Genomic DNA, 22,401 nt, shown 5'->3' on the forward strand with positions numbered 1-22,401 from the left:
TAGAACTGCCCCATAGGGTTTCCAAGGAGCAGCTGGTGGATTCAAACTGCTGACCTTTTGGTTAGCAGCCGAGCTCTTAACCACTGCACCACCAGAGCTCCTTAGTTTGTGGTAATTTGTTACAGCAGCAATATTGTTGTTGTTGCTACTTGCCGTCGAGTCGACTCTGACTCATGGTGACCCCATGCGTGCAGAGTAGAACTGTCCTCCATAGGGTTTTCAAGGCCGTGACCTTTCAGAAGATCATCAGGCCTGTCTTCCAAGGCACCGCTGGGTGGATTTGAATCGCCAACCTTTTGGCTAGTAGTCAAGCGCTTGACCTTTTGCACCACCCAGGGAGTCCCCTACAGCAGCAACAGGAAACTAATACATTCTCCATAGCTTCCCCTTCCCCACCACTTTCCCTATCCTTAGAACTGCCATAAGGGCTTGTGAAGGTCAAGGAAAAAAGGTTTAGTCAGCACCTCCCTCACCTGTGACCACGAGCTCCAGGGGGTCACTAGGGTGCGACCACAAGTATGGGGATGAACTGGAAAAACTGTAGCATCGGTAGGTCCCACTGTGGGCAGCAGTCACAGTGATGATGGGGAATTCGGCCTGGTACCACCTCTCAGGGCTCTTGGAGGGCCCAGGGTCTCCTTCCTTGTGCAGAGCAAAGCGGTCAAAGCCATACTGAGCCTGACATGATAAGGTCACATCCCCTCCTGGTGACACTGCTGAGCTGGGCCAGGCTGAGAGTGAGGGCTTGGAAAAAACTCCTAGAAGAGAATTCTGATGTTAAAGGGAAGTGTCCAGTGTCTTGGCTGTGGAGGTGGGAAGGTCCCCCCGCCTTCTTAAGAGCTGGGAAAGCTTCTATCTGTATCTTGTTATGGACTGAACTGTGTCCCCCAACAAGATATGAAGTCCTAAACCCTATACCTGTAAATGTGATCTTGTTTGAAAATGTTGTTGTTAGTTGCTGTCAAGCCAATTCCAACTCATGGTGACCCCATGTGTGCAGAGAACTGCTCCATAGGGTTTTCAAGGCTGTGACCTTTCAGGAGCAAATTGCCAGGCCTGTCTTCCAAGGCTCCTCTGGGTTTGAACTGCCAACCTTTTGGCTTATAGTCAAGAGTTTAACCATTTGCATCACCCAGGGACTCCTTGTTTGGAAACGGTCTTTGAAGATGTTGTCACTTAACATGAGGTCATACTGGAGTTGGGTGGGTCCTACTCCAATAGGAGTGGTGTCCTTATAAAAGAGGAGAAGAGACACAGAGACACAGAGGGAAGATGCCATATGGCAATGGACTTATGCTGCAGCTGCAAGTCGAGGAACACCTGGGGCTACCAGAAGCTGAAAGACACAAGGAAGGATCTTGCCCTAGATAGAACCTTCTGAGAAAACTTGACACTGTTGACATCCAGAGTTTGTACTTCTAGCCTCCAGAACTGTGAGAGAATAAATCTCTGTCGTTTAGAGCCATCTACTTTGTGGTACTTTGTTACAGCAGTCCCAGGAAGCTAGTACAGGTGGTGAGGAAAATACTCAATAAGAAGATAGCATTTGAGTCAGTCCCCCAGGGAAGTAGGCAGGCTGGAACGTTCTAGAAGCAGCAAGGAGGCCAGTGTGGCTAGAGTGGATGATTGAGAGGTAGAGTGGCGGGAGATGAGGGCAGGGAGGTGGTACACATGGGGTCTGGTGGACCATTGTAAGGCAAGGGCTCTGATTAGGGTGAAGCAAGTGAGGCACTTGCCTTGAGCACAAAATTTAAGGGAGTGCCCCAAAACTCAGTCATCAAGATAAATACTTTAATGCATTTTTTAGTTGGAAATTAATGCAAACCAATTCATGATGAACAAAATATCAAAATTTTAAATAAAGACAGGGTTCGGGTTAGACAAGACATAATCCTTTATTCATGGTATTAAGAATTTTTTTAGTGTATATCCCCTCGGGTAGACCAAAAAAAAAAATGCCCCTCCAAAGACATCCACATTCTAATCCCCAAACTCTAACCCTAACCCTAATTTTAACCCTACCATGTTGTGTCAAGCCATGCTGAACTCTGAGGCAAAAAGAAAAACATAAGCCCCTGTATTCGTATTGTTATGTTGTTGTTTTTCCCAATGCCTAATTTTTCCTACTCTATTAACATAGTGGAAAAAAATATTGACAAGTAGCTATATTAAAACTCACCCCATTATTTTAAGTTTGAAGATTTTACTATTTGTACACACACAAACAGTTTATTATAATGTTACTGTCCTGGCTTTAATGGAAGCAAACTAACCAATAATATTTTCAAAATCTGCTTCTGGAAAATAATTAACCATTTTAAAAAAGCATGAAAATATGGATAGAAGGTATACATTGTTCATTTTGCCTCAGGCTCGGATATGGCTGGGCAGAGTACTGCCGGATCCTGTCTTGATTTAAAATTGTGATATTTTGTTCACTTTGAAAAGGTCACATAGTGTATGATTCCAAGTGTATGAACTATCCAGAATAGGTAAATCCATAGAGACAGAAAGCAGATTGGTGGATGCCAGGGGCTAAGGGGAGGGAAGAGTAGGGAGTGACAGTTAATGGGTATGGGGGTCTCCTTAAAAACCAAAAACCAAACCCGTTGGGGTCAAGTCGATTCTAACTCATAGCGACCCTATAGGACAGAGTAGAACTGCCCCATAGAGTTTCCAAGGAACGCCTGGTGGATTTGAACTGCCGACCTTTTGGTTAGCAGCCGTAGCTCTTAACCACCAGCCACCAGGGTTTCCTAGGGTCTCCTTAGGGGTGATGAAAATGTTTTGAAACTAGATAGAGGTAATGATTGCACAACCTCGTGAATGTACTAATACACTGAACTGTTCAGTTTAAAATGGTTAATTTTATGTTATGTGAATTTCACCTCAAAAAAAAATGTACGGTGTTAAAATATCAACTATCTTGATTACTAAGTTTTTTTGGCAGAATACTTCTTAGAAGTGAGGATGGTGAAATTTCGGCTTGCTTACTTTGGACACATCGTCAGAAAGAGTGATCACTAAAAACGTTGCCCAGTCCTGTGCTATCCTCACAATCGTTGCTATGTTTGAGCCCATTGATGCAGCCAGTGGGTCAATCCATCTCATTGAGAGTCTCCCTCTTTTTCTCTGATCCTCTACTTTACCAAACATCATGGTCAGGGAAAACCTCAATGAGACAGATTGACACAAAATTTGCAACAATGGACTCAAATATGCTAACAATCATGAAGACGGCGTAGGACTGGGCAACGTTTCGTTCTGTTAAACGTAAGGTTGCCATGAGTCAGAGCTGACTGGATGACAACTAACAACAACACATTTTCTTGGTGACCCCTTAAATTTCATTCCCAAGGCAAGTGTCTCCTTTGCCTCTCCCTAACCCTAGCCCTGTAAGGCTTTAGAGTTACCATCACCTACACCCCCATTTTCACCCTCTTGGAGCCCAGAGCTGAGCACTGTGCAGAACTGACGCTACATGTGCAGCCTCACCCACCCCCAGTTACCCGTAGCAACCAGATCCAACAGGTCACTGGGTGGAGACCAGAGGGTCCCGTTCTGATAGGAGCAGCGGTACTGTCCGGCGAAACTCTCCTTCATGACCGGGATGGAAAGAACTGCCTGATCCTCATAACTCCTGGGTTTCAGTTTTTCCAGGCGGTACAAGTCCACACCCGGAGGCCCCTGGCATTGGATGACCACTGACTTCTTCAGAGGTACCAGGGCACTGGGGGAGGCCTGGAGGGAGGGCTTGGGGAGGGGGACTGGAAGGAAAGCAGAGCTAGAGGTCAGGGCCCTCCCAGACTCTTGCTTCCAAACAGACTCCCCTGCTGGGGCCCTGAAACTCCCTCCCACGCTCTCTCTGGCTGAACCCAGAGGAGGGCTCTGGGGACTTAGGGAGAAGGACTTACCCTGCCGTGTTTGTATCGCCTGCCTCAGGCACAGCCCTAAGGAAAGAATAAAGAATGTTGAAATTGTAAATGTTTTGTTACATATATATACTTACCAAATTAAAAAAAAAAATTTTAATTAAAAAAAAAGACCAACTGCTAGTGCCTCATCAACACTTCCTATCTGCCAGGCGTAGTGATGTGACATTTGCGTACATTTATCCCTCTTTTGTCATAATCATTTTTTTTCAAAGTCCTACATGCACATAATTTAAGTGAAAGAAGCCAGACACAAAAGACACCATATCGTGTGATCCCATTTACAAGGAATAGCCAGAGCTGGCAAATCCATACAGCCCTAAAGTAGATTAGTGGTTCCCTAGGAAATGGAAAGGACGCTAGGTGGCGCAAACAGTTTGTGCTAGACTACTACCTAAAGGCTGGCAGTTCGAACCCACCTAGCCAAGCCGTAATAGACGAACCCTGATAGAATGGGAGAAAAATGTGGAACAGAACCTCAAATCCCTAAAAAAAACAAACAAAACAAAACAAAACAAAACAAAAAAAAAAAAACAGACCTATTGGACTGGTTGAGACTGGAGGACTTCCCAAGACTTTTGCCCTGAGATACTATTCAAACCTTGAATCGAAACTAATCCCTGAGGTCACCTTGTAGCTAAATAACACATTGGCTCAAAAAATAATAAATATCATCCGTAAGTACTGTGCTCCTTTAAAAAATCACCTATATGAGACCAAACGGCCAACAATTACTTTAAAACAAAGAGGAGAATGTAAGAGGACAGGGAAACTAGATGAACAGAAATGGAACAACCAGAGCGGAAATAAAGGAGAATGTTTACACAATGTGACGAATGTAACTAATTGACTGAACAACTCGGATAGAAATTGTCGAATAGGAACCTAAGCTGCTGTGTAAATCTTCACCAAAAACACAATAAAATATTACTTTAAAAAAAAAAAAAGATTAGAGCTAAGAAAACCCTATGGAGTAGTCCTACTCTGGGGTCTACTCATGGGGTCACCATGAGTCAGAATTGACTGGAAGGCAACTAACAACAACAGGGGATGCGAGGGAAGGGGAAAGGGGCGTGACTGTGTAATGGGTATGAAGTTTCCTTTGGTGGTGATGAAAATGTTCTGAAACTAGTTAGTGGTGATGGTTGCACGGCATTGTGAATGTCCTAAATGTCATTAATGGTGAATTTTATATATGTGATTAAAAAAAAAATCTCAAACAGGGATTCCTTGACCCACCCAACCCAACTCCCTTCTGTGCCCCTCCTCTGATGCACATACTTTTGACGATTTTAGATATTCCTTCTGGCGTTTTTATATCTCCATACCAAAAGCCAAACCAAACCCCTTGCCACCAAATCAATTCCAGCTGATAGGGACCCTACAGAACAGAGTAGAACTGGCCCATAGGGTTTCCAAGGAGCGGCTGGTGGATGCGATCTGCTGACCTTTTGGTTAGCAGCTGAACTCTTTAACCACTGCACCACTAGGGTTCCTATAGCTCCACAGTTCTACAAAAAATATATGTGGATACTGCCATCTGTTAATTCATTCGTTTTAGACATTGCTTATGGACTTCCTCAAGTGGAATTGAGGATTCAGTCTTTACACTGACATTCTCTCTTTTCATCCTTTCAATTTTCCAATATACAAACTAGACAATAGCATATTGTGTATTATTGTAATTTTTTTTACTTTTTTGAAATTGTGGCATCAGGGTGAAAATATACATATATAACAAAACAGATGCCATCTCAACAACTTCTACATGTACAATTTAGTGACACTGATTACCTTCTTCAAATTGTGCCACCATTCTCGCTATCCTTTTCCAAATCATTCCACCACCGTTAACATAAACTCAGTGCCCCCTAAGCAAAAACTCCCCCTTCCTCCTCCCTCCCATCCCTGGTTATCACAAATAATCTTTGGTTTCTGTATATTGATTCACTTCCCATAAGTGAGATTATACGGTATTTGCCCTTTTGCAACTGACTTATTTTTCTCAGTATGATGTTTTCCAGGTTCATCTATGCTGCCGTATATGCGTAAGTATTACTGTATTTTATTGCATATGTAATAAATACAACGTTGCTGTTGTGTGCCGTCAAGTTGATGCCCATTCACAGCGAACTTGTAGGGCAGAGTAGAACTGCCACATAGTGTTTCCTAGGCTGTAATTTTTACAGGAAACCCTGGTGGTGTAGTGGTTAGGGGCTATAGTTGCAAATCAAAAGGTCAGCAGTTCAAATCCACCAGGCACCCCTCAGAAACCCCATGGGGTAGTTCTACTCTGTGCTATACGGACTCGATGGTAACAGCTCCTCTTTACAGGAGGAGCAGAGTATCTTTTCTTCCAGGGAGCCATTGGTGGGTTCGAACCACTGACCTTTCGGTTAGCAGCCAAGTGCTTAACCATTGTGCCACCACTGCACCCCAAAATTCATCAAATAAAATATATGGTCAGGTCAGTGAAAAGTTAATACTTCTCAGTTGTCTATATGGTCACAAAAAGCACATCAGTAAAGACGGTAAAATCTACCCTCAACTGGTCATAAACAAACTGAGAAAATCCCGCAACGATCATAGGAAATCAATTCCCAGCCCTAACCCTACCGCACAATTTAAAAATAATAATAATAACTTTGTCTTTGAGAAGTGAGCTTTGTCCAGGATGAGGTCTCTTGCGTTATAAGTCAAGATATCTCAGGTGTGTTACTCAGGGGTTTTCCTACTATTTTATACTTTTTTTTGTTAAATCAATATTCTAAGATTACATTGTTATAACTATGCACATATCATTCACATATGAGCATTGTAATACTGTGCTTATATATTTTTCCTATGTGTTTTCCCTGGAATCAATAGGAGCCCCGGTGGCACAGTGGTTAAGAGTTTGGCTGCTAACCAAAAGGCTGGCGGTTTGGATCCACCAGCCGCTCTTTGGAAACCTTATGGAGCTTTACTGTCTACTCTGTCCTGCAGGGTCTCTATGAGTCAGAATCAACTCGACGACAATGGTTTTTTTTTTTCCTTTTTTGGAATCAATAAACGCCTGGTTTATTTCCATCTGCGTAGTTTCCCTTGAACTTATTGTTATTTCTTCCCACAATTCTCAATAGCTTTTCCATGCAATTGTGCACATCTATCAAATTGTGTAATCTATAAATTCCACTTTTTCCCTTGAAGGTACCCCCCATTTTTCCTTCTGTTAGAGTAACTGATCTCTAGGTTGAACAACTCCCTTTTCCTCTCAGGCTAAGACATCTCTTTTGCCTTTCTCCTGAGTTGATAGCATTATCTATTTTAATCTTTCTAGAATTGTCAGACTGAGCAAAAATAACGCAGGGTTCTCATTTAAATTTTAATCAGATAAACAGCAACAATTTTTTAGTATAAATATGTCCCATGCAATAGTTGAGATATACTTATGCAAAAATTATTCGTTGTTTACCTGAAATTAAAATTTAGCTGGAAGTCCTGTGTTTTCTGTAGTAACCCTAATTCTTGCACCCAGAGACACACACACATGAAGGTAAAGATTATTACTGTTCTATCATAAACATAGCAATTCTCATGCAACCTTCTAACATGACTGGAAATAACCCAAGTGCCATTTTGAACAGTTTCTGCATATGGACTCTTTGAATCCTCGCCATAATCTATTGGGTAGGTATCATTATTAGCACCGTTTTATATAGCAAGCTACTGAGACACCAAAAGCCTCAGCATCTTGTCCAACATCCTGCAGTTGGAAGGAGCTAAATTCAAACATGGGCAGCATATTTTAGTGGTAAACAACATGGATTTGGCACCAAAATTTCTTAGTTTATATCCAAACCCTAGCTGTGTGGCCTTAAACAAGTTACTTACTTTACCCCTCTGGGCCTCAGTTTCCTCATCTGTGAAATGGGGATAATAATAGGCTCTACCTCATAGGGCTGTTATGGGGATTAAATGCATTAGTATCTGTTAAAAAAAATAAAATAAAATAATGTGTGACCCATAGTCCAAAACCAAACCCAAACCCCTTGCCAACAAGTCAATTCTGACTCATGCCAACCCTATGTGTTACAGACTACAACTGCTCCACGGGGTTTTCTTAGTTGTATTTTTTATGGAAGCGGATCGCCAGGCCTTTCTTTCATGAAGTCACTCCATGGGTTCAAACCACCAAACTTTAGGTTAGCAGCCAATCACAAACCACTTGCGCCACCCAGGCTCCTTGGCCCATACATACTAAGTGCTACATAAGCATGTGTTGATTGACTGATGATTGATTAATGAGAGTCTGCCCTCTTAACTCCAATAACACAACTGCTTCCTTCCTCCTTAGCCTTCTGGAACCCCTATCCCTTCAGCAGTAAAGTGCTTCTGAAGACATAAACAATGCCTACAACACACCTGGCACAAAGCCTGATAAAGATCAGGCAGTAAAAAACACATCCAATCCCGCCTTTGTAACAGACTCTTATTTGCTCTCTTGCTACTACAAAGAACACTGGCAAATTAAATCTACAGCCTAGCCCTGATCTCATATTTATATACATACATACATACATATATATATACAAAACAACCATGGTGTAATGGAATAATGTCGCAGCCCAAACTAGGAGACCTGTGTTCATTTCCTGACTCAACCATGAATAAACTAGAATAATTCAGATGAAATACGTAATCTCCCTGGAACCAAGTTTTCCCATCCAACCAATGAACGGGCTCTCATAGGCCCCCTTTTGTCCTGGAATTTTAGGAGTCTTTGTCTGGTGACCCTGTGCCTATCCCCTCCGCCTCTCCCAGATCCACCCTGAGGACTCACCAAGGCAGAAGAGGGTGGACAGGAATGGAGACATGGTTCCTCAGCCCTGTCCTGAGTTCTGTGGTCCCAGGAAGGAGGTGGTGGGGGCCTGGAGCAGAGACAGGATGTGAGGAGGATGAAGGATATGCTCATCCCTTCCCCCTCGTCAGCCCTGGCTTTTCCTAGTTCAGACTAATCAAGCTGGACTATTTCCTCAGTAGAATGACTCGCACACAAGCCCCATGGAGTTTCACTTAATTCCTTTCACCAGCCTAGAGTTGCACCATCCATCTGCCCATTGAGGCATTGTCTGTGTTCTGATATCTCCATAAACTCCCTGACATCACCTCCTGTCTTAGTTTGGGTTATTCTAGAGGAGCAAAATCAGTGAGATGTGTGTGTGTGTGTGTGTGTGTGTGTGTGTGTGCGCGCGTGTGTGTATGTGTATACAGAGAGATTTACTTCAAGGGATTGGCTCATACAGTTGTGGGGCTGGCAGGTCCAAAATTCATAGATCAGGTAACAGGCCGGAGACTACTGCAGGCTTTCATCCCACGATCCATAAATTAGGCGATGCGAAGAGTACAGCATCCAGAAAGAGACAGCAAGCTCTGCCAGAATATTCATTTATATGCTGAAGGCAGGCCACACTGCCAAGGAAACTCCCCTTTCAACTGATTGGTTGGTCACATCAAATCACCTCATGGAAGGTGATTACATTATGTTATATTACATTACATTACATTATGGAACAGCAACCAGCCCAGTATCTGGCCAAACCATTCAGAATCATAGCCTAGCCAAGTTGACACATAAAATTAACTATCACACCCTCCCTAAGCCACTGACTCATTCAACAAACATGTTTGAATGTCTACTTCCTTTCAGGTATTGTGGGATGCCCTTGACATCAGCCATTTTATCAATTCCAAATGCTTTTAGCTACATATAATAAAAAATAATAGCAATTATTAGACAAATCATTTTATTTTTCTCACAAAATAGAATATAATGAAGGCATTGGTGTGGTGGCCCAGTGATGGTAGAGCTCGGTTCTCTGTCATACTCTTGGCTTTCTCCTTAACATCACAAGATGGATGCCCCAGACCCAGGCATTTTATCCATGTTCAGGGTAGGAAGATAGGGGCAGAGGTTTATGCTAACCACATCTGTCCCCTTTATTACGAATATAAAGTCTTTCCCAGAATTTACCCAGCAGGTGAGCACTTAGAACTCAACAAAACCAACCTTATGGCCATACCTAGCTGCAAGAAATTCTGGGATTGTTGATTGGCTTGGAAGCAACTTAAAGTGTTGCTCCCCTGAACTAATTCACACTCCGGTGGCAAAGAAAAAGAATACTGAAGAGATAATTAATGGTGCCTGCCACAACAGTGAGAAAGACACAGGGTCCCCGCCCTTATGGGTCTTATATTCTAAGCAAAATTCAATTTAACAAATTGGTAATTAAAATACACAGAAATTTTGATAAGTGCTTTGAGGGAAAAGAACAAGGTGCTGAGATGCAATATTATCTTGTGTATACATTCAGGAGCTAGAGGATGGCAGAAGCAGGATTTGAACCCAGGTTAACCCCTCTATTGCAGAGCCTGAACTCTTACATAATATGCCATTCCACCAAGTGTCAATCATCTCTCCCTCCCCAGTATTATCTACATTACTATCCCACCTCATATATTTCCATCAACCAACACACATGCTCAAATCCTCTTTATTTCTTCTACCCTTTCCCTGCCAAACCACTTCTCCCTGTTCTAACATTAGCTTCTTCTTCAATTTCTTTCATCAAAAGTTACTGAAAGAGTTATTTTGCATATGCACTCTGGTTCCTCTTCTCTCATACACATCTCTTTTTCATTCTGTTCTATTTATTTTAATTGCACAATTGAGAAGAGAAAATCATCAAAACTGGAGGAAAATCATCAGTCCCTCTTCATATACCCTCTGCACCATCTCCCTCCCCAAGAGCAATCCCTTGTTGTCAAATTGGTTTGAACTCTTTTATATGTGTGTGTGTAGAGAGAGTGAGAGCGAGAGAAGGAAAGAGAGAATTTCATTTTGTTTTGCAATATACTGACTTCACTAGGAGCCCTTCCTCTTTCACCTTCACTCTTCTGAAGGCTTCAGCTCTCAGCAGACCGTAGAACACTGGACTGAAATACCATTAGCAACTTCCTCTGTGTCCAATTTGACTCTCATTTCTTCTTGACTTCTCCTTGTATGTGGTGCCAGATGGCACTTCCCTTTTTATAATTTACTTTATTTGTTGTCATTGTTGAGAATAGACACAGAATAACATGCACCATTTCTCCAACTCCAACACGCACAATTCAGCAACATTGATTACATGTTGTGCAACCATTCTCACCCTCCTTTTCCGAATTTCTCCTCCTCCGTTAACATAAACTCACTGCCCCCCTAAGTTTCCCATCTACTCTTTTGAGTTGCTGTTGTCAATGTGATCCCATATAGATTTTTTTTATTTAAAAATAATATTTTATTTGGGTATAATTTACGTACAATATAATGCACAGATACTGAGAGTTCGTTTCATTAACTTTTGAAAATTATATCCACCCATGCAATCAAAAGTCCAGCCACATGGTAGATAGTTCTTAAAAAGGCACAGCGCTCAAGGCATACATCCTTTACTAGTTAAGCTAAACTATTGTTTGGTTTTAAGAAGATTCCAGGGGATATTTTTGGTTTAAGGTTTAAAGATTATCTCAGGGCAATAGTTTCAGGGGTTCATCCAGCCTCCATAGCTCCAGAAAATCTGGATTCCATGAGCAGATGGTGCTTCTTAAATATGCCTGGACAGTTGTCCCTGCTCGATGAGCCCAAAGCATCCCTACACCTGCTCCTGTAGGTAACTACTGCATTGTTTTGTAAGGAACAGATCATGTAGCTTTCCTCTCTCAATAGACTATGAGAAACCTGAGACTAGAAACTGTGTCTCACTAATCAGGATAGCACCAGCAAAGATCCAAGGAAAGAGTTGGCTACTGTAAACATTTGCTGAACAAGCAAGTGAGTGGGTAAATATATGAAGAATCTGGAATCATCTGAAAAATATTTAATGGGTTCCAGAATCTCTTGAGGATTGACACGGCTTCTTTGTACTTTCATCTTTGGAAGCTCCAAGCTGATGGCTGGTGTTGAGGGAATATGAGTAGTATGCCACGTGGAGCATCATCTTCCTTAAAGGGCATCCGAACCCTGGCATCCACACAGCCAGTCCCAGCTCTGGGCTCAGGGCAAGGCGAGGGTGACATACACACAAGGCTGTTGAGAGGCATCCCAGAGGGTATTGGAGGACAGCAGATCCACACTCCTCATAAGGGTTTCCTGTTGCAGCATGGCATAGGTCACTTCTTCGGGGTCTTCTGCTGTGAGGACCTGTCAACATGGAGATACAAAGTGAGAGAGAGTACTCGAGGAGGGGACTGAGGAAGGAGAGGAGGTAGGTGAGGAAAGACTCACCTGCGTATCCATCTGTTCATCCTCCTCAGGTTGGAAGTCCTTAAAGGCAGCATCTGAAAGGAAAATGAGAGGTTGGACTTTCTTTGAGGGCCTTCAGAAATATCCGGTGCTCCCAGCCATATTTCAGAGATGGGGTGACTAAAATCTAGGAAAGGGCAGTGACATCACACAGCAAGGTGGCAGCCCCACCTTCTCTGCCCTCTTCCTGAATGCTTCCCAGCTCCCTCAACACCCTATTTCCCCACCCTGGGTGCCCTTTTTCCCCTTACATTGATTATCTTCCTGGACATCCAGAAATGGGCTGGAGCTGTGGGAAAGGAGACAGGAACATTAGAGTAGGCCTGAGAAATAAGACAGAAGCAGAGTTTATTATTGGAGGAGTCCAAATTTTCCTACCTCTTATACTTCACTTGGTTCTTGGTCTCACCATCAGTGGCTCCTACTGAGAATCAATGATCAGAGTCCTGGAAAGAATCCACCAACCCCACCTCCCACTTTTCCCAGGTTAACCATTTCATCTTCAGGACGTACTGTGTTTGGCCTGATACCAACAGCAAAGAAAAAAGAGGAGGAGGAAGAGAAGAATAAAGACAACGGCGGCTGAGACCCCAATCAAAATGTGAGTGTATCCTTGTTCAAGACCATATGGATCTAGGAATTAGAAAAGAGTAAATATCTGTTAAGCACCTCTTACATTCATTCATTTATTCATTCAATAAGCATTTATTGAGTGCCCACCATATATCAGGCAAGTTACTGGATGTTTGGGACACTGTAGTAATCTTACCCAACAACAGAGTCTAGGCATGTAATCCAATAAATAAAAGTATTCTTACAGGTAGAGATGTAAGAGGTCAGCAAGGGTCAAAACCTGAAGAAATTTAGAAGCTACAGAAAAGACTCTGGATTTCACTGTGTGTGCAATTATGACCCCAAAGGAACTGGCAAGCAATGAGCTATGTGTTTTGGGAAAAAAAAAGAAATCACTGCAGTTACAACTAGGTAAATTAATTTAATAGGCAAGATGGAAAGCAGAGAGACAGTCAGGGAACCTGTTACAGGCAGCTAGGTGACAGGTGATCGTGGTATAACAACGTGATGGTGATGGAGGAGAGAAGGGAGTAGGTTTGAAACTTATTTTGAGCATAGAAATAATGGGATTTGGGAATTGGTGGTGGAGTATGTGGGGATTGAGAGCAAAAGAGGAGCTTAAATGATTATTCTCAGGGACCTGGCTTGATCATTGGGGATGATGTAGATGGCATCTACTGAGATGAGGAAACCTGTATGAGAGGTTTGGAGATTTGTCAAGCAAGAGCTTATTTGAGATGCTTATTGGATGTCTAAGTAAATGTCAAATAAGCAGTTGGACACATAACTCTGAAACTCATGGAAGCATTTGTTTACTGTAATTCTAAATTTAGGAACTGTCTTAGTCATCTAGTGCTGCTGTAACAGAAATACCACAGGTGGATGGCTTCAACAAACAGAAGTTCATTCTCTCACAGTCTAGTAGGCTAGAAGCCCAAATTCAAGACGTTAGCTCCAGGGGAAGGCTTTCTTTCTCTGTCGGCTCTGGAGGAAGGTCCTTGCCATCAGTCTTCCCCTGGACTAGGAGCTTCTCAGGTGCAGGGACCCTGGGTCCAAAGGATGTGCTCTTCTCCCAGCGCTGCTTTCTTAGTGGTATGGGGTCCCCCACTCTCTGCTTGCTTCTCTCTCCTTTTATCTCTTGTAAGATAAAAGACGGTGCAAGCCACACCCCAGGGAACTCCGTTTAGATTGAATCAGGGATGTGATCTGAGAAAGGGGGTTGCACCATCCCTAATCGTTGCATGCCACCCTAATCGTCTTCAACATAACCCAATCCTGCCTCATTAACCACAGACAGAGATTAGGATTTACAACACGTAGGAAAATTACATCAGTCACAAAATGGAAGACAACCACACAATACTGGCAATCATGGCCTAGCCAAACTGATACACATATTTTTTGGGGACACAATTCAATGCATGACAGGAACCATCAGCAGATACTGGACAACTGAAGCAGCTCATCTTTAGTCTACCTAGCATTGTTGCCTGCTGGCTGATCATACAAGTACAAACTTATCCACTCATGAACCATCACCTTCTCCACTCTGTCCCTGCCATTTCCTCTTCAGGCTCCTGCCTCCTTGTTGCCATCTTTCCATCCCTAACTCCTACACTCTCCCACAAATAATCACCTATAGTTCCCAGAAGACATCAAACAGGCTTGCCTCGCACCTCTGTGCTTCTGTCCCATGCTTTCCCATGTCTGGATACAATAACCTCCCCTGAACCCCTGACAAGACTCAGCTAACTGGGAAAGTTATGTCTTATAGAACTCAACACACCCACCCATCAGAGAAGCTGGCTGTCTTAGTCATCTAGTGCTGCTGTAACAGAAATACCACAAGTGCATGGTTTTAACAAAGAGAAGTTTATTTTCTTACAGTAAAGTAGGCTAAAAGTCCAAATTCAGGGTGTCAGCTCCAGGGGGAGGCTTTCTCTCTCTCTTGGCCTTCTCATCTATGTTCCCCTGGACTAGGAGCTTCTCGGTGCAGGGACCCCGGTCCAAAGGATGCGCTCTGCTCCCAGCACTGCTTTCTTGATGGTATGAGGTTCCCCTGTCTCTCTGCTCACTTCTGTCTTTTATATCTCAAGACATTGCCTCAGGATACAATCCAATCTTGTAGACTGAGTCCTGCCTTACTAACACAACTGCCGCCCATCCTCCCTCATTACCATCATAGAGGCAGGATTTAAAACATACAGGAAAACCACACAATACCAGGAATCATGGCCCAGCCAAACTGATACACACATTTTTGGGAGGGGACATAATTCAATCCATGACATGGGCAGTGCCTCCTTCCAGCATAACCTTGTGGGACCTTGACCATAATTTCGCCTTGGGTGTTCTATAAATGTCTAACTCCTTTCTCCATTGTCTTAATATCTTGAATGAAGAAATTAGCATGGTCCCCCTTTTCACTTTTTATCACCTCCAGCTAGTGATGGCACTTGCTGTCAACCACTCAGATACAGATGGACCTGCCTGGGGAGAGTGTTAAGGACGATGACCCACCCACACACTGAGTGGTAGACCTACCCCTCAGTCTGGTTCCCAAGAGCTGCCACTAGTCTATATAGCACTTTCACATGATGGGTAGAAGACATTCCCAAACAATTTAGTTATAACTGTCAGAAAATTGTCATAACAAATATATAAATCCTCAGGGCCTATAAATTAAATGGAGCGACCTTAGAGGGGGCATCTTATGCAGATCACAATCAACCAAAACAGAGTGGAACTGAAATTCTCCACCTGTTGTTATGGAATGAATTGTGTCCTCCCAAAATATGTGTTGTAAATCCTAACCTCTACGCCTGTGGTTATACTCGTATTTGGGAATGGGTTGTCTTTGTAATGTTAATGTGACAGGATTAGTGCAGGGTATGTGTTGAGTCAATCTCTTTTGAAATATAAAAGAGATTGGAAAAGCAAGAGAGTGAGCAGAGATGGGGTAAGATAGATGCCAAGACACATGGACATCTCCAAGGAAGCAGGAAGTAGAATATAAAGAGACAAGGACCTTCCTCCAGAGCCTAGAGAGAGAGAAAGTCTTCCCCTAGAGCCGGCGCCCTGAATTCAGACTTCTAGCTTCCTAAACTGTGAGAAAATAAATTTCTATTTATTAAAGCCATCCACTTGTGATATTTCTGTTATAGTAGCACTAGATAACTAAGACATCACCTTAAACACCTTATGGGACTTCCTTGAGCACAGAGTAAAAGTGACACATCTGCACTTACCTGTGACCAAAAGGTCAAGAGTTTCGCTGGGCAGTGACCAGAGGAGAAGGTGTGGTTTAGAAGAACCACAGCATCTGTAGGTGCCCTCACTGGTCAGAGTCACAGGGGAGACGAGGAAGGTGTTATGGTCCTGACGGAAATAGTCCAGGGAGAAGGCATTTCTTCCATCTTTGTACAGATGGAAGATGTCATAGTGATAAACTGAGTGACAAAGTAGGGTCACATTCTCTCCTGAGGTCACACGGGGACCTGGATGAGCAGTCAAAGAGGGTATGTCTTTGAAAACTCCTGGAAGAGAATAAACCCCCCCAAAAAAACCCACTGCCGTCGTTTCCAACTCATAGCGACCCTAGAGGACAGTGTAGAACTGCCCCTATTGGGTTTCCAAAGAGCAGCTGGTGAGCTCAAACTGCCAACCTTTTGGTTAGCAGCCAAGTTCTTAACCACTGTGCTACCAGGGCTCCTGGAAAAGAATGGAGCATGTCATTACTAGGAAGCCACACTCTACTCCACCATTCCCATGGTCTGAACTGAGAGAAGAAAGGAAGGAGCCAGGGTGAAATTCACCCATTCACCCTTTATTGCTGTACAGAGATCACAAGGACAAAAAAAAAAACTTTTCTTATTTTCCAATAACCTGGGACAAGAGAGTAGTCCTATGTCCAGTGGGCGAGCTGAATATCTGTTCCACATGAAGTGTAGTTCCTTAGGGATTCTAGCCTCCTCTCTGAAGGGCGATTGGACCAGAGTCAGCGCAAAGGGATAGTGGGAGCAAGACAGATGAGGAGACTGGGCAGAGACAGAAGGCAGGGGTCAATGATAGACAGGCACAGTGTGCTAGGGAACAGATACCAAGGCTACAGGACATTGCCCTTGGAGTGGCCCATACCTGTCACCACCAGCTTCAGTGGATCACTGATTCCTGACCAGGTTCCTTCCTTCCAGTATTCACAGTAATAAATCGTTGCATGGATTTGTGTCACATCCTGGATGGAGAACTTGACAACCTCCTGGGCTCCATGTGGGATTTTGTCATCCCACTCTGTGAATTCTGCTCTTTGCAGACGCATAGTAGTCATTCCTGGAGGTCCCCTACAGCAGATGGTCACAGAACTGTGCTGGGGAACCACAGCACCTGGCACTGCCCAGATGGAGGGTTTGATCACTGGGAAAGAAACAGAACCTGGAAATTCAAAACATCCTGGTGTTAAGAAACCCCCCTTCCCGCTTCCACACCAGGCTCTAGAAAACATGCCGTGGGGATGGTAGGTTAGAGCCCAGGATGTAAGCCAGGCCACCTGGTGTGAGTCTCAGCCATGCCCAGTCCTAACCCTGTGACTCTGGTCAATTAAAGACCTCAGTCTCGGCAACAGTAAGATGAGGTTAATTATGACATGCCTAAATCAGCAATATTTGACTAAGTATATCACTCTGCCTTCTAAAAATGACCTTTGTTTGACTTCCAGGAGCCCACACTCTTGATTTTTCTTCTGGCCATGCTGTCTCAGTTGCTTTAGTCTTTCCACCATCTCCAAACCCCCACAGTTTACAGTGTCTCTAGGCTCTATTCCCAAATCTATTTCTGTTTTCTGAACATACTCACTCTCTAGCTGTCCTCAGACAGCTACCCACCCACACACACACACACACACACACTATGAATATATTTCCAGCTAAGATCCCTCACCCAAACTCTAGATTAATTTATTCAGTTTGTCTCCTCCAGCGAAAACTCGACTAACTGTGTCCAAAATTGTTGTTGTTGCTATTAATTGCCATCAAGTCAATTCTGACCTCTCAAGAGTTGACTCTGACTCATGACCACCTTATGTACAACAGAACAAAACGTTGCCCAGTCCTGTGCCATCTTCATGATTGTTTGTATGTTTGAGCCCATTGTTGCAGCTATTGTGTCAATCCATCTCATTGAGGGTTTCTCTCACTTTTGCCGACCCTCTACTGTTCAAACATGATGTACTTTTCTAGTGACTGGTCTTTCCAGATGACATGCCCAAAGTAGAGCACCTGATATTTTGGAGGAAGAAACCTTATTCTTCTCCATCAATTCACTAGTAAATGTCATTCCTTGATGTTATTACTGACGGATTCCTTTCTCCACACTTCCCATATCCAACCAAACTGGAAATGAACCCTATGGATCTGCCTTCTTATTACCTCCACTGCCCCTGCCCTGAGACAAGCGCCCATTATCCCTCACTGGATCACTGCATTAGGATCTTACTCTGTCTCTTTCTTCCACATGTGCCCCCAACCAGTTTCCTTGCCCCCTTTCTGTACACTGAAGCTAGTAATCCTATTTGTATGTCAGATCATGCAGTCCTCTGCTCACAGCCCTCCAATGGCTCCTATCTCACTCAGGGTAAAATCTTAATCCATTACCGGGTCTACAGCCTGACCCATTACCTCTCTGACCTCCTCCCCCACTATTCTCTCACTCATTACTGCTACTCTCAACACAGAGGCCTTGGTCAAGATGACGAGGTCCAGTTCCACATCAGGACCAAATGCATATGTTTCTCAATGTGAAATGCTGTTCACCCTGAGGGTCTGTCCTCCCTCCACCCTTCAGGACTTTTCTCTAATGTCAATCGGACTGGGGCACTGTCCTCAACTACAGTTGCTAAAACAACAACAACCTCCTATCCCAAACATGCAGTCTCCATGACACTTCCATGATTTATACTTTCTTTAGCATTAACCTCCCTGGGTGTGCCAGTGGTTTGCACTTGGCTACTAAAAGGTTCTCGGTTTGAACCCACCTGGCAGCACCACAAAGGAGAGGCCTGGTGATCTGCTTCTTTAAACGTTGTTGTTGTGGATCACCTTCGAGTCAATTCCCACTCAAAGAGACTCCATGTGTGCAGAGTGGAACTGCTCCATAGGGTTTTCAAAGCTGTGAACTCTTGGAAGCAGAGCTCCAGGCCTGTCTTCTAAGTCACCTCTGGGTGGGTTCGAACCACCAACCTTTTGGCTAGTAGTTGAGAACTTAACCATTTGTGCCACCCAGGCATCCCTGTAAAGATTAACCAAAAAACCAAACCCACTGCCATGAAGTCAATTCCAACTCATAGCGACCCTACAGGACTGAGTGGAACTGCCCCATAGGGTTCCTAGGCTGTAAATATTTACGGAAGCAGACTGCCATATCTTTCTCCTGCAGAACAGCTGGTGGGTTCGAACTGCCAACCTTTCAGTTAGCAGTTGAGCATTTTTAACTACTGTGCCACCAGGGCTCCTTCCTGTAAAGATTGCAGCCATGAAAACCCTATGGAGCAGTTCTACTCTGTAATACGTGGGGTTGCCATGGGTCAGGATCAACTCTACCGCAGTGGGTTTGGTTTGTGGTTTAGCTTAGCATTAACCACCTTCTAATATATTATGCGGGCCCCTGGTTGCACGGTGGTTAAGAGCTCGGCTGCTAACCAAAGGGTCGGCAGTTTGAATCCACCAACCCTTCCTTGGAAACCTCAGTTCTACTCTGTCCTGTAGGGTCGCAGTGAGTCGGAACTGACTCGACTGCAACAGGTTTCTGGTGAATATATTATGTGTTTTAGTTATCTACTTTGTTTCTTTTACTTTTCCTTCTAATAGAGGGCAGGGACTTTTCTGGTTATTCGAAGCCAGAGAACAATAATGGAGCACAAAAGTTCGAACATACTTTGGACATGTTATCAGAAGGGTCCAGTCCCTGGAAAAGGACATCATGCTTGGTAAAGTAGAGGGTCAGTGAAAAAGAGTAAGACCCTTGATGAGATGGATTGACACAGTGGCTGCAACAATGGGCTCAAACATAGCAACAATTGGGAGGATGGTGCAGGACTGGGCAGTATTTCATTCTGTTGTACATAGGGTGGCTATGAGTTGGAACCAACTCGACAGCACCTAACAACAACAGCAATGGTCTCCTGAAAAGAGTACCTCCCCGGTGACAGATCTCTCCAGACAGGAGGGACCTTGAAGCAACCAGGTAACAGCAAATGGAAAAGTGGACACAGGATACACAAGGTTGCTGGTTCCATAGTCACAGGTAAGACATAGGATTTGTGTAAATTTCCCCAGTTCTCTGTGTCTACATGTTCAGTATTGACCACACCTGTATTTACCTTCAGCATTATTAAAGCTGGAAATTTTTACCTGACTCAGCTGGGCTGATGGAAGAAAGCTAGAAATCTAGATTCTGTTTAGGGCAGGGCAAAGATGTTTCCACACACGCACAAAAAAATTTAGTATGATGGTGAAGGATAAAAAATAAAATGACGAGTGTAAGGATGAGACAGTGCAAGGCAAGGATTGGAATTAGTTCGATGACTATCAATGTCCTCCCAGAGAACCTTCAATCCAACTCAGAGCTGCCTGGGAGAAACGTAGAGGAAAGACTCACCATTCTGGGCGCGTATCTTTTGATCCAGACAAAGTCCTGAAAATGATAATGACCTGGTAAGGGATGGCCACCCTATAATCCAGGGATGCTCAGTCACCTGAGCTTTGGTCATCGAGTTGGGTATGGGGTGAAGGAAAGGTGGCTATATGAGAGATCCCTCTGTGGAGATATGACCCTTAGGAACACATGAAGGAAGTGTCCCAGGAGAGGGGCCCAGGTTATAAACCTCAGTATTTACATTGCCCTCCCCTTCCCAGCTCCCACATAAATTTCCTTTGCAGCACTCACCAAGGGAAAGTAGGAAAATGAGCCCGGGGATCATGGTAGTGTCTCAGCCCAGACGTCCTGCATGCAGCACAATCTTCACCTGAAGACAGAATCTTCTTGTTACGGAACAGCCGGGTGTGAGAAGCCCTCATAAAAGACTGATAATATCAGTCTGATGGCATCATCTTCCTTTTACAGGAAGAGCCATTACTCACATCTCAAGGCCAGGCTGTACTTCTTCCCCTTTCTCCAATACCACAGGGGCTGAGCATCAAGTTATTCTGTGGCTCTCCTGTTTTGATCTTAGAGCCAGGCAGAGACTTGGGAGAAATGCATGATGCTATATACATTCTCTCCTCCCCACAGAGGTTCAGCCTCCCCTTGAGCCTTCTGAGTCCCTGGGGTCTCACAAGGGACCAGGATCTGGGAGGGAAACCTCACCCCTTCCCTTTTCCCCAAAGCTCACCGAGACAGAGAAGGGCGGTGAGGGTTGGAGTCACAGCACTGTGTCCCAAGGTACCCAGCAGTGCAGACAAATTATAATGGTCATAGGGCCCAGTAAAACATGCACAGGGTGTGACAAGCCCTAGACTCTCATTACCAGTGGACTCACAGAAAGAGAAACAGTCCCTCCACGGGGCCTGGTTCAGCCCTCCCTGATGGCTGAAGTAGAGGAGTTAGAAAGCTCTTGAAACCTTTCAGACCAGAACTGGGTCTTACCTGACCACCAGCAGTCTGCCAGCCCAGCCTGCCTCTACCTCATGCCAAACTCAAACCCAGAGATTATCCTTGTCCCAGAACATGAGGCTGGAGAGGGCAGGGCTTAGGAGCCAGCCCAGTATCAGTTCCAATTCTGAATCTGCCTCTTATAGAGGTTGGATGACCTGGAGCAACTCACTTACCTTTTCTGAACTTCCATAAACACAAATTTTCTTCCTTTCTTCCATCAACCAGGCAATCAACAAATGTGAAGGGTGAAGCAGAAAGATTCCTTCCTGGATTTATGAAGTTCAGATTAACAGAAGACACTACAAATATATACAGAAAATTCAGCTGCAGTTTCGGCAAGTTGTAGAAAAGGAGATAAACGGGACAAAGAGACTCAATAACAGGTGGCATCATGCAAGTGGGCCATAGGAGTGAGGGGGACCCTCTGAAGGAGGGAGAGACCACAGCATTTGTAGGGACTAGCCCAAAGAGTAGTGAGGGGAGGGCAACCTCCACCAGAAAGAGCTTGAGCTGTTGTAAGAACTGAGAGCAATCCGAGGAAGACTGAGACCTGGTCACACAGGGCTTGAACATCATCCAAGTAATTTGGATTTTATCTTTATGATATCAGAAGATTTTAAGCCAGGGAAAGCATGAACAGATTTCTGTTTTAGAAAAACCACCACTGTGTAGAGAATGGGAGTACCTGGGTGGCGCAAATGGCTAAATTCTTGAGTACTAGCCAAAAGATTGGCAGTTCAAACCACACAGACATGCCTTGGAAGAAAGGCCTGGAGATCTGATTCTGAAAGGTCATAGCTTTGAAAAGCCTGTGCAGCAGTTCTACTCTGCACACACGATATTGCCATGAGTCAGAACTGACTCGACAGAAAAGTAACAACAACACAGATAGAAAGAATGGTTTGCAGAAAGACCCTATTTATAATA

The 22,401-nt window shown here is 44.0% G+C and overlaps 1 protein-coding gene across 1 annotated transcript in view; it reads right to left on the reverse strand.

Moving 5' to 3' along the window:
• The window catches only part of GP6 (glycoprotein VI platelet), a 32,716-nt gene extending 10,976 nt beyond the window's left edge, over positions 1-21,740 (reverse strand). Inside the window, exons 1-12 of the mRNA XM_023736236.1 lie at positions 21,648-21,740; positions 20,767-20,845; positions 20,479-20,514; positions 16,966-17,259; positions 16,077-16,364; positions 12,769-12,888; positions 12,634-12,679; positions 12,507-12,544; positions 12,238-12,290; positions 12,009-12,153; positions 3,510-3,767; positions 474-758 (exon numbers count right to left, since the gene is read on the reverse strand). Coding sequence (XP_023592004.1) covers positions 474-758; positions 3,510-3,767; positions 12,009-12,153; positions 12,238-12,290; positions 12,507-12,544; positions 12,634-12,679; positions 12,769-12,888; positions 16,077-16,364; positions 16,966-17,259; positions 20,479-20,514; positions 20,767-20,800 — 1,597 coding nt within the window. The 5' untranslated portion in view covers positions 20,801-20,845; positions 21,648-21,740. The remainder of the gene's footprint in view (positions 1-473; positions 759-3,509; positions 3,768-12,008; positions 12,154-12,237; positions 12,291-12,506; positions 12,545-12,633; positions 12,680-12,768; positions 12,889-16,076; positions 16,365-16,965; positions 17,260-20,478; positions 20,515-20,766; positions 20,846-21,647) is intronic.
• Between the last annotated feature and the right edge of the window lie 661 nt (positions 21,741-22,401).

The sequence above is a fragment of the Trichechus manatus genome, unplaced genomic scaffold (genome assembly GCF_000243295.1).
Source record: "Trichechus manatus latirostris isolate Lorelei unplaced genomic scaffold, TriManLat1.0 scaffold00087, whole genome shotgun sequence".
Classification (NCBI taxonomy): Eukaryota; Metazoa; Chordata; class Mammalia; order Sirenia; family Trichechidae; genus Trichechus; species Trichechus manatus.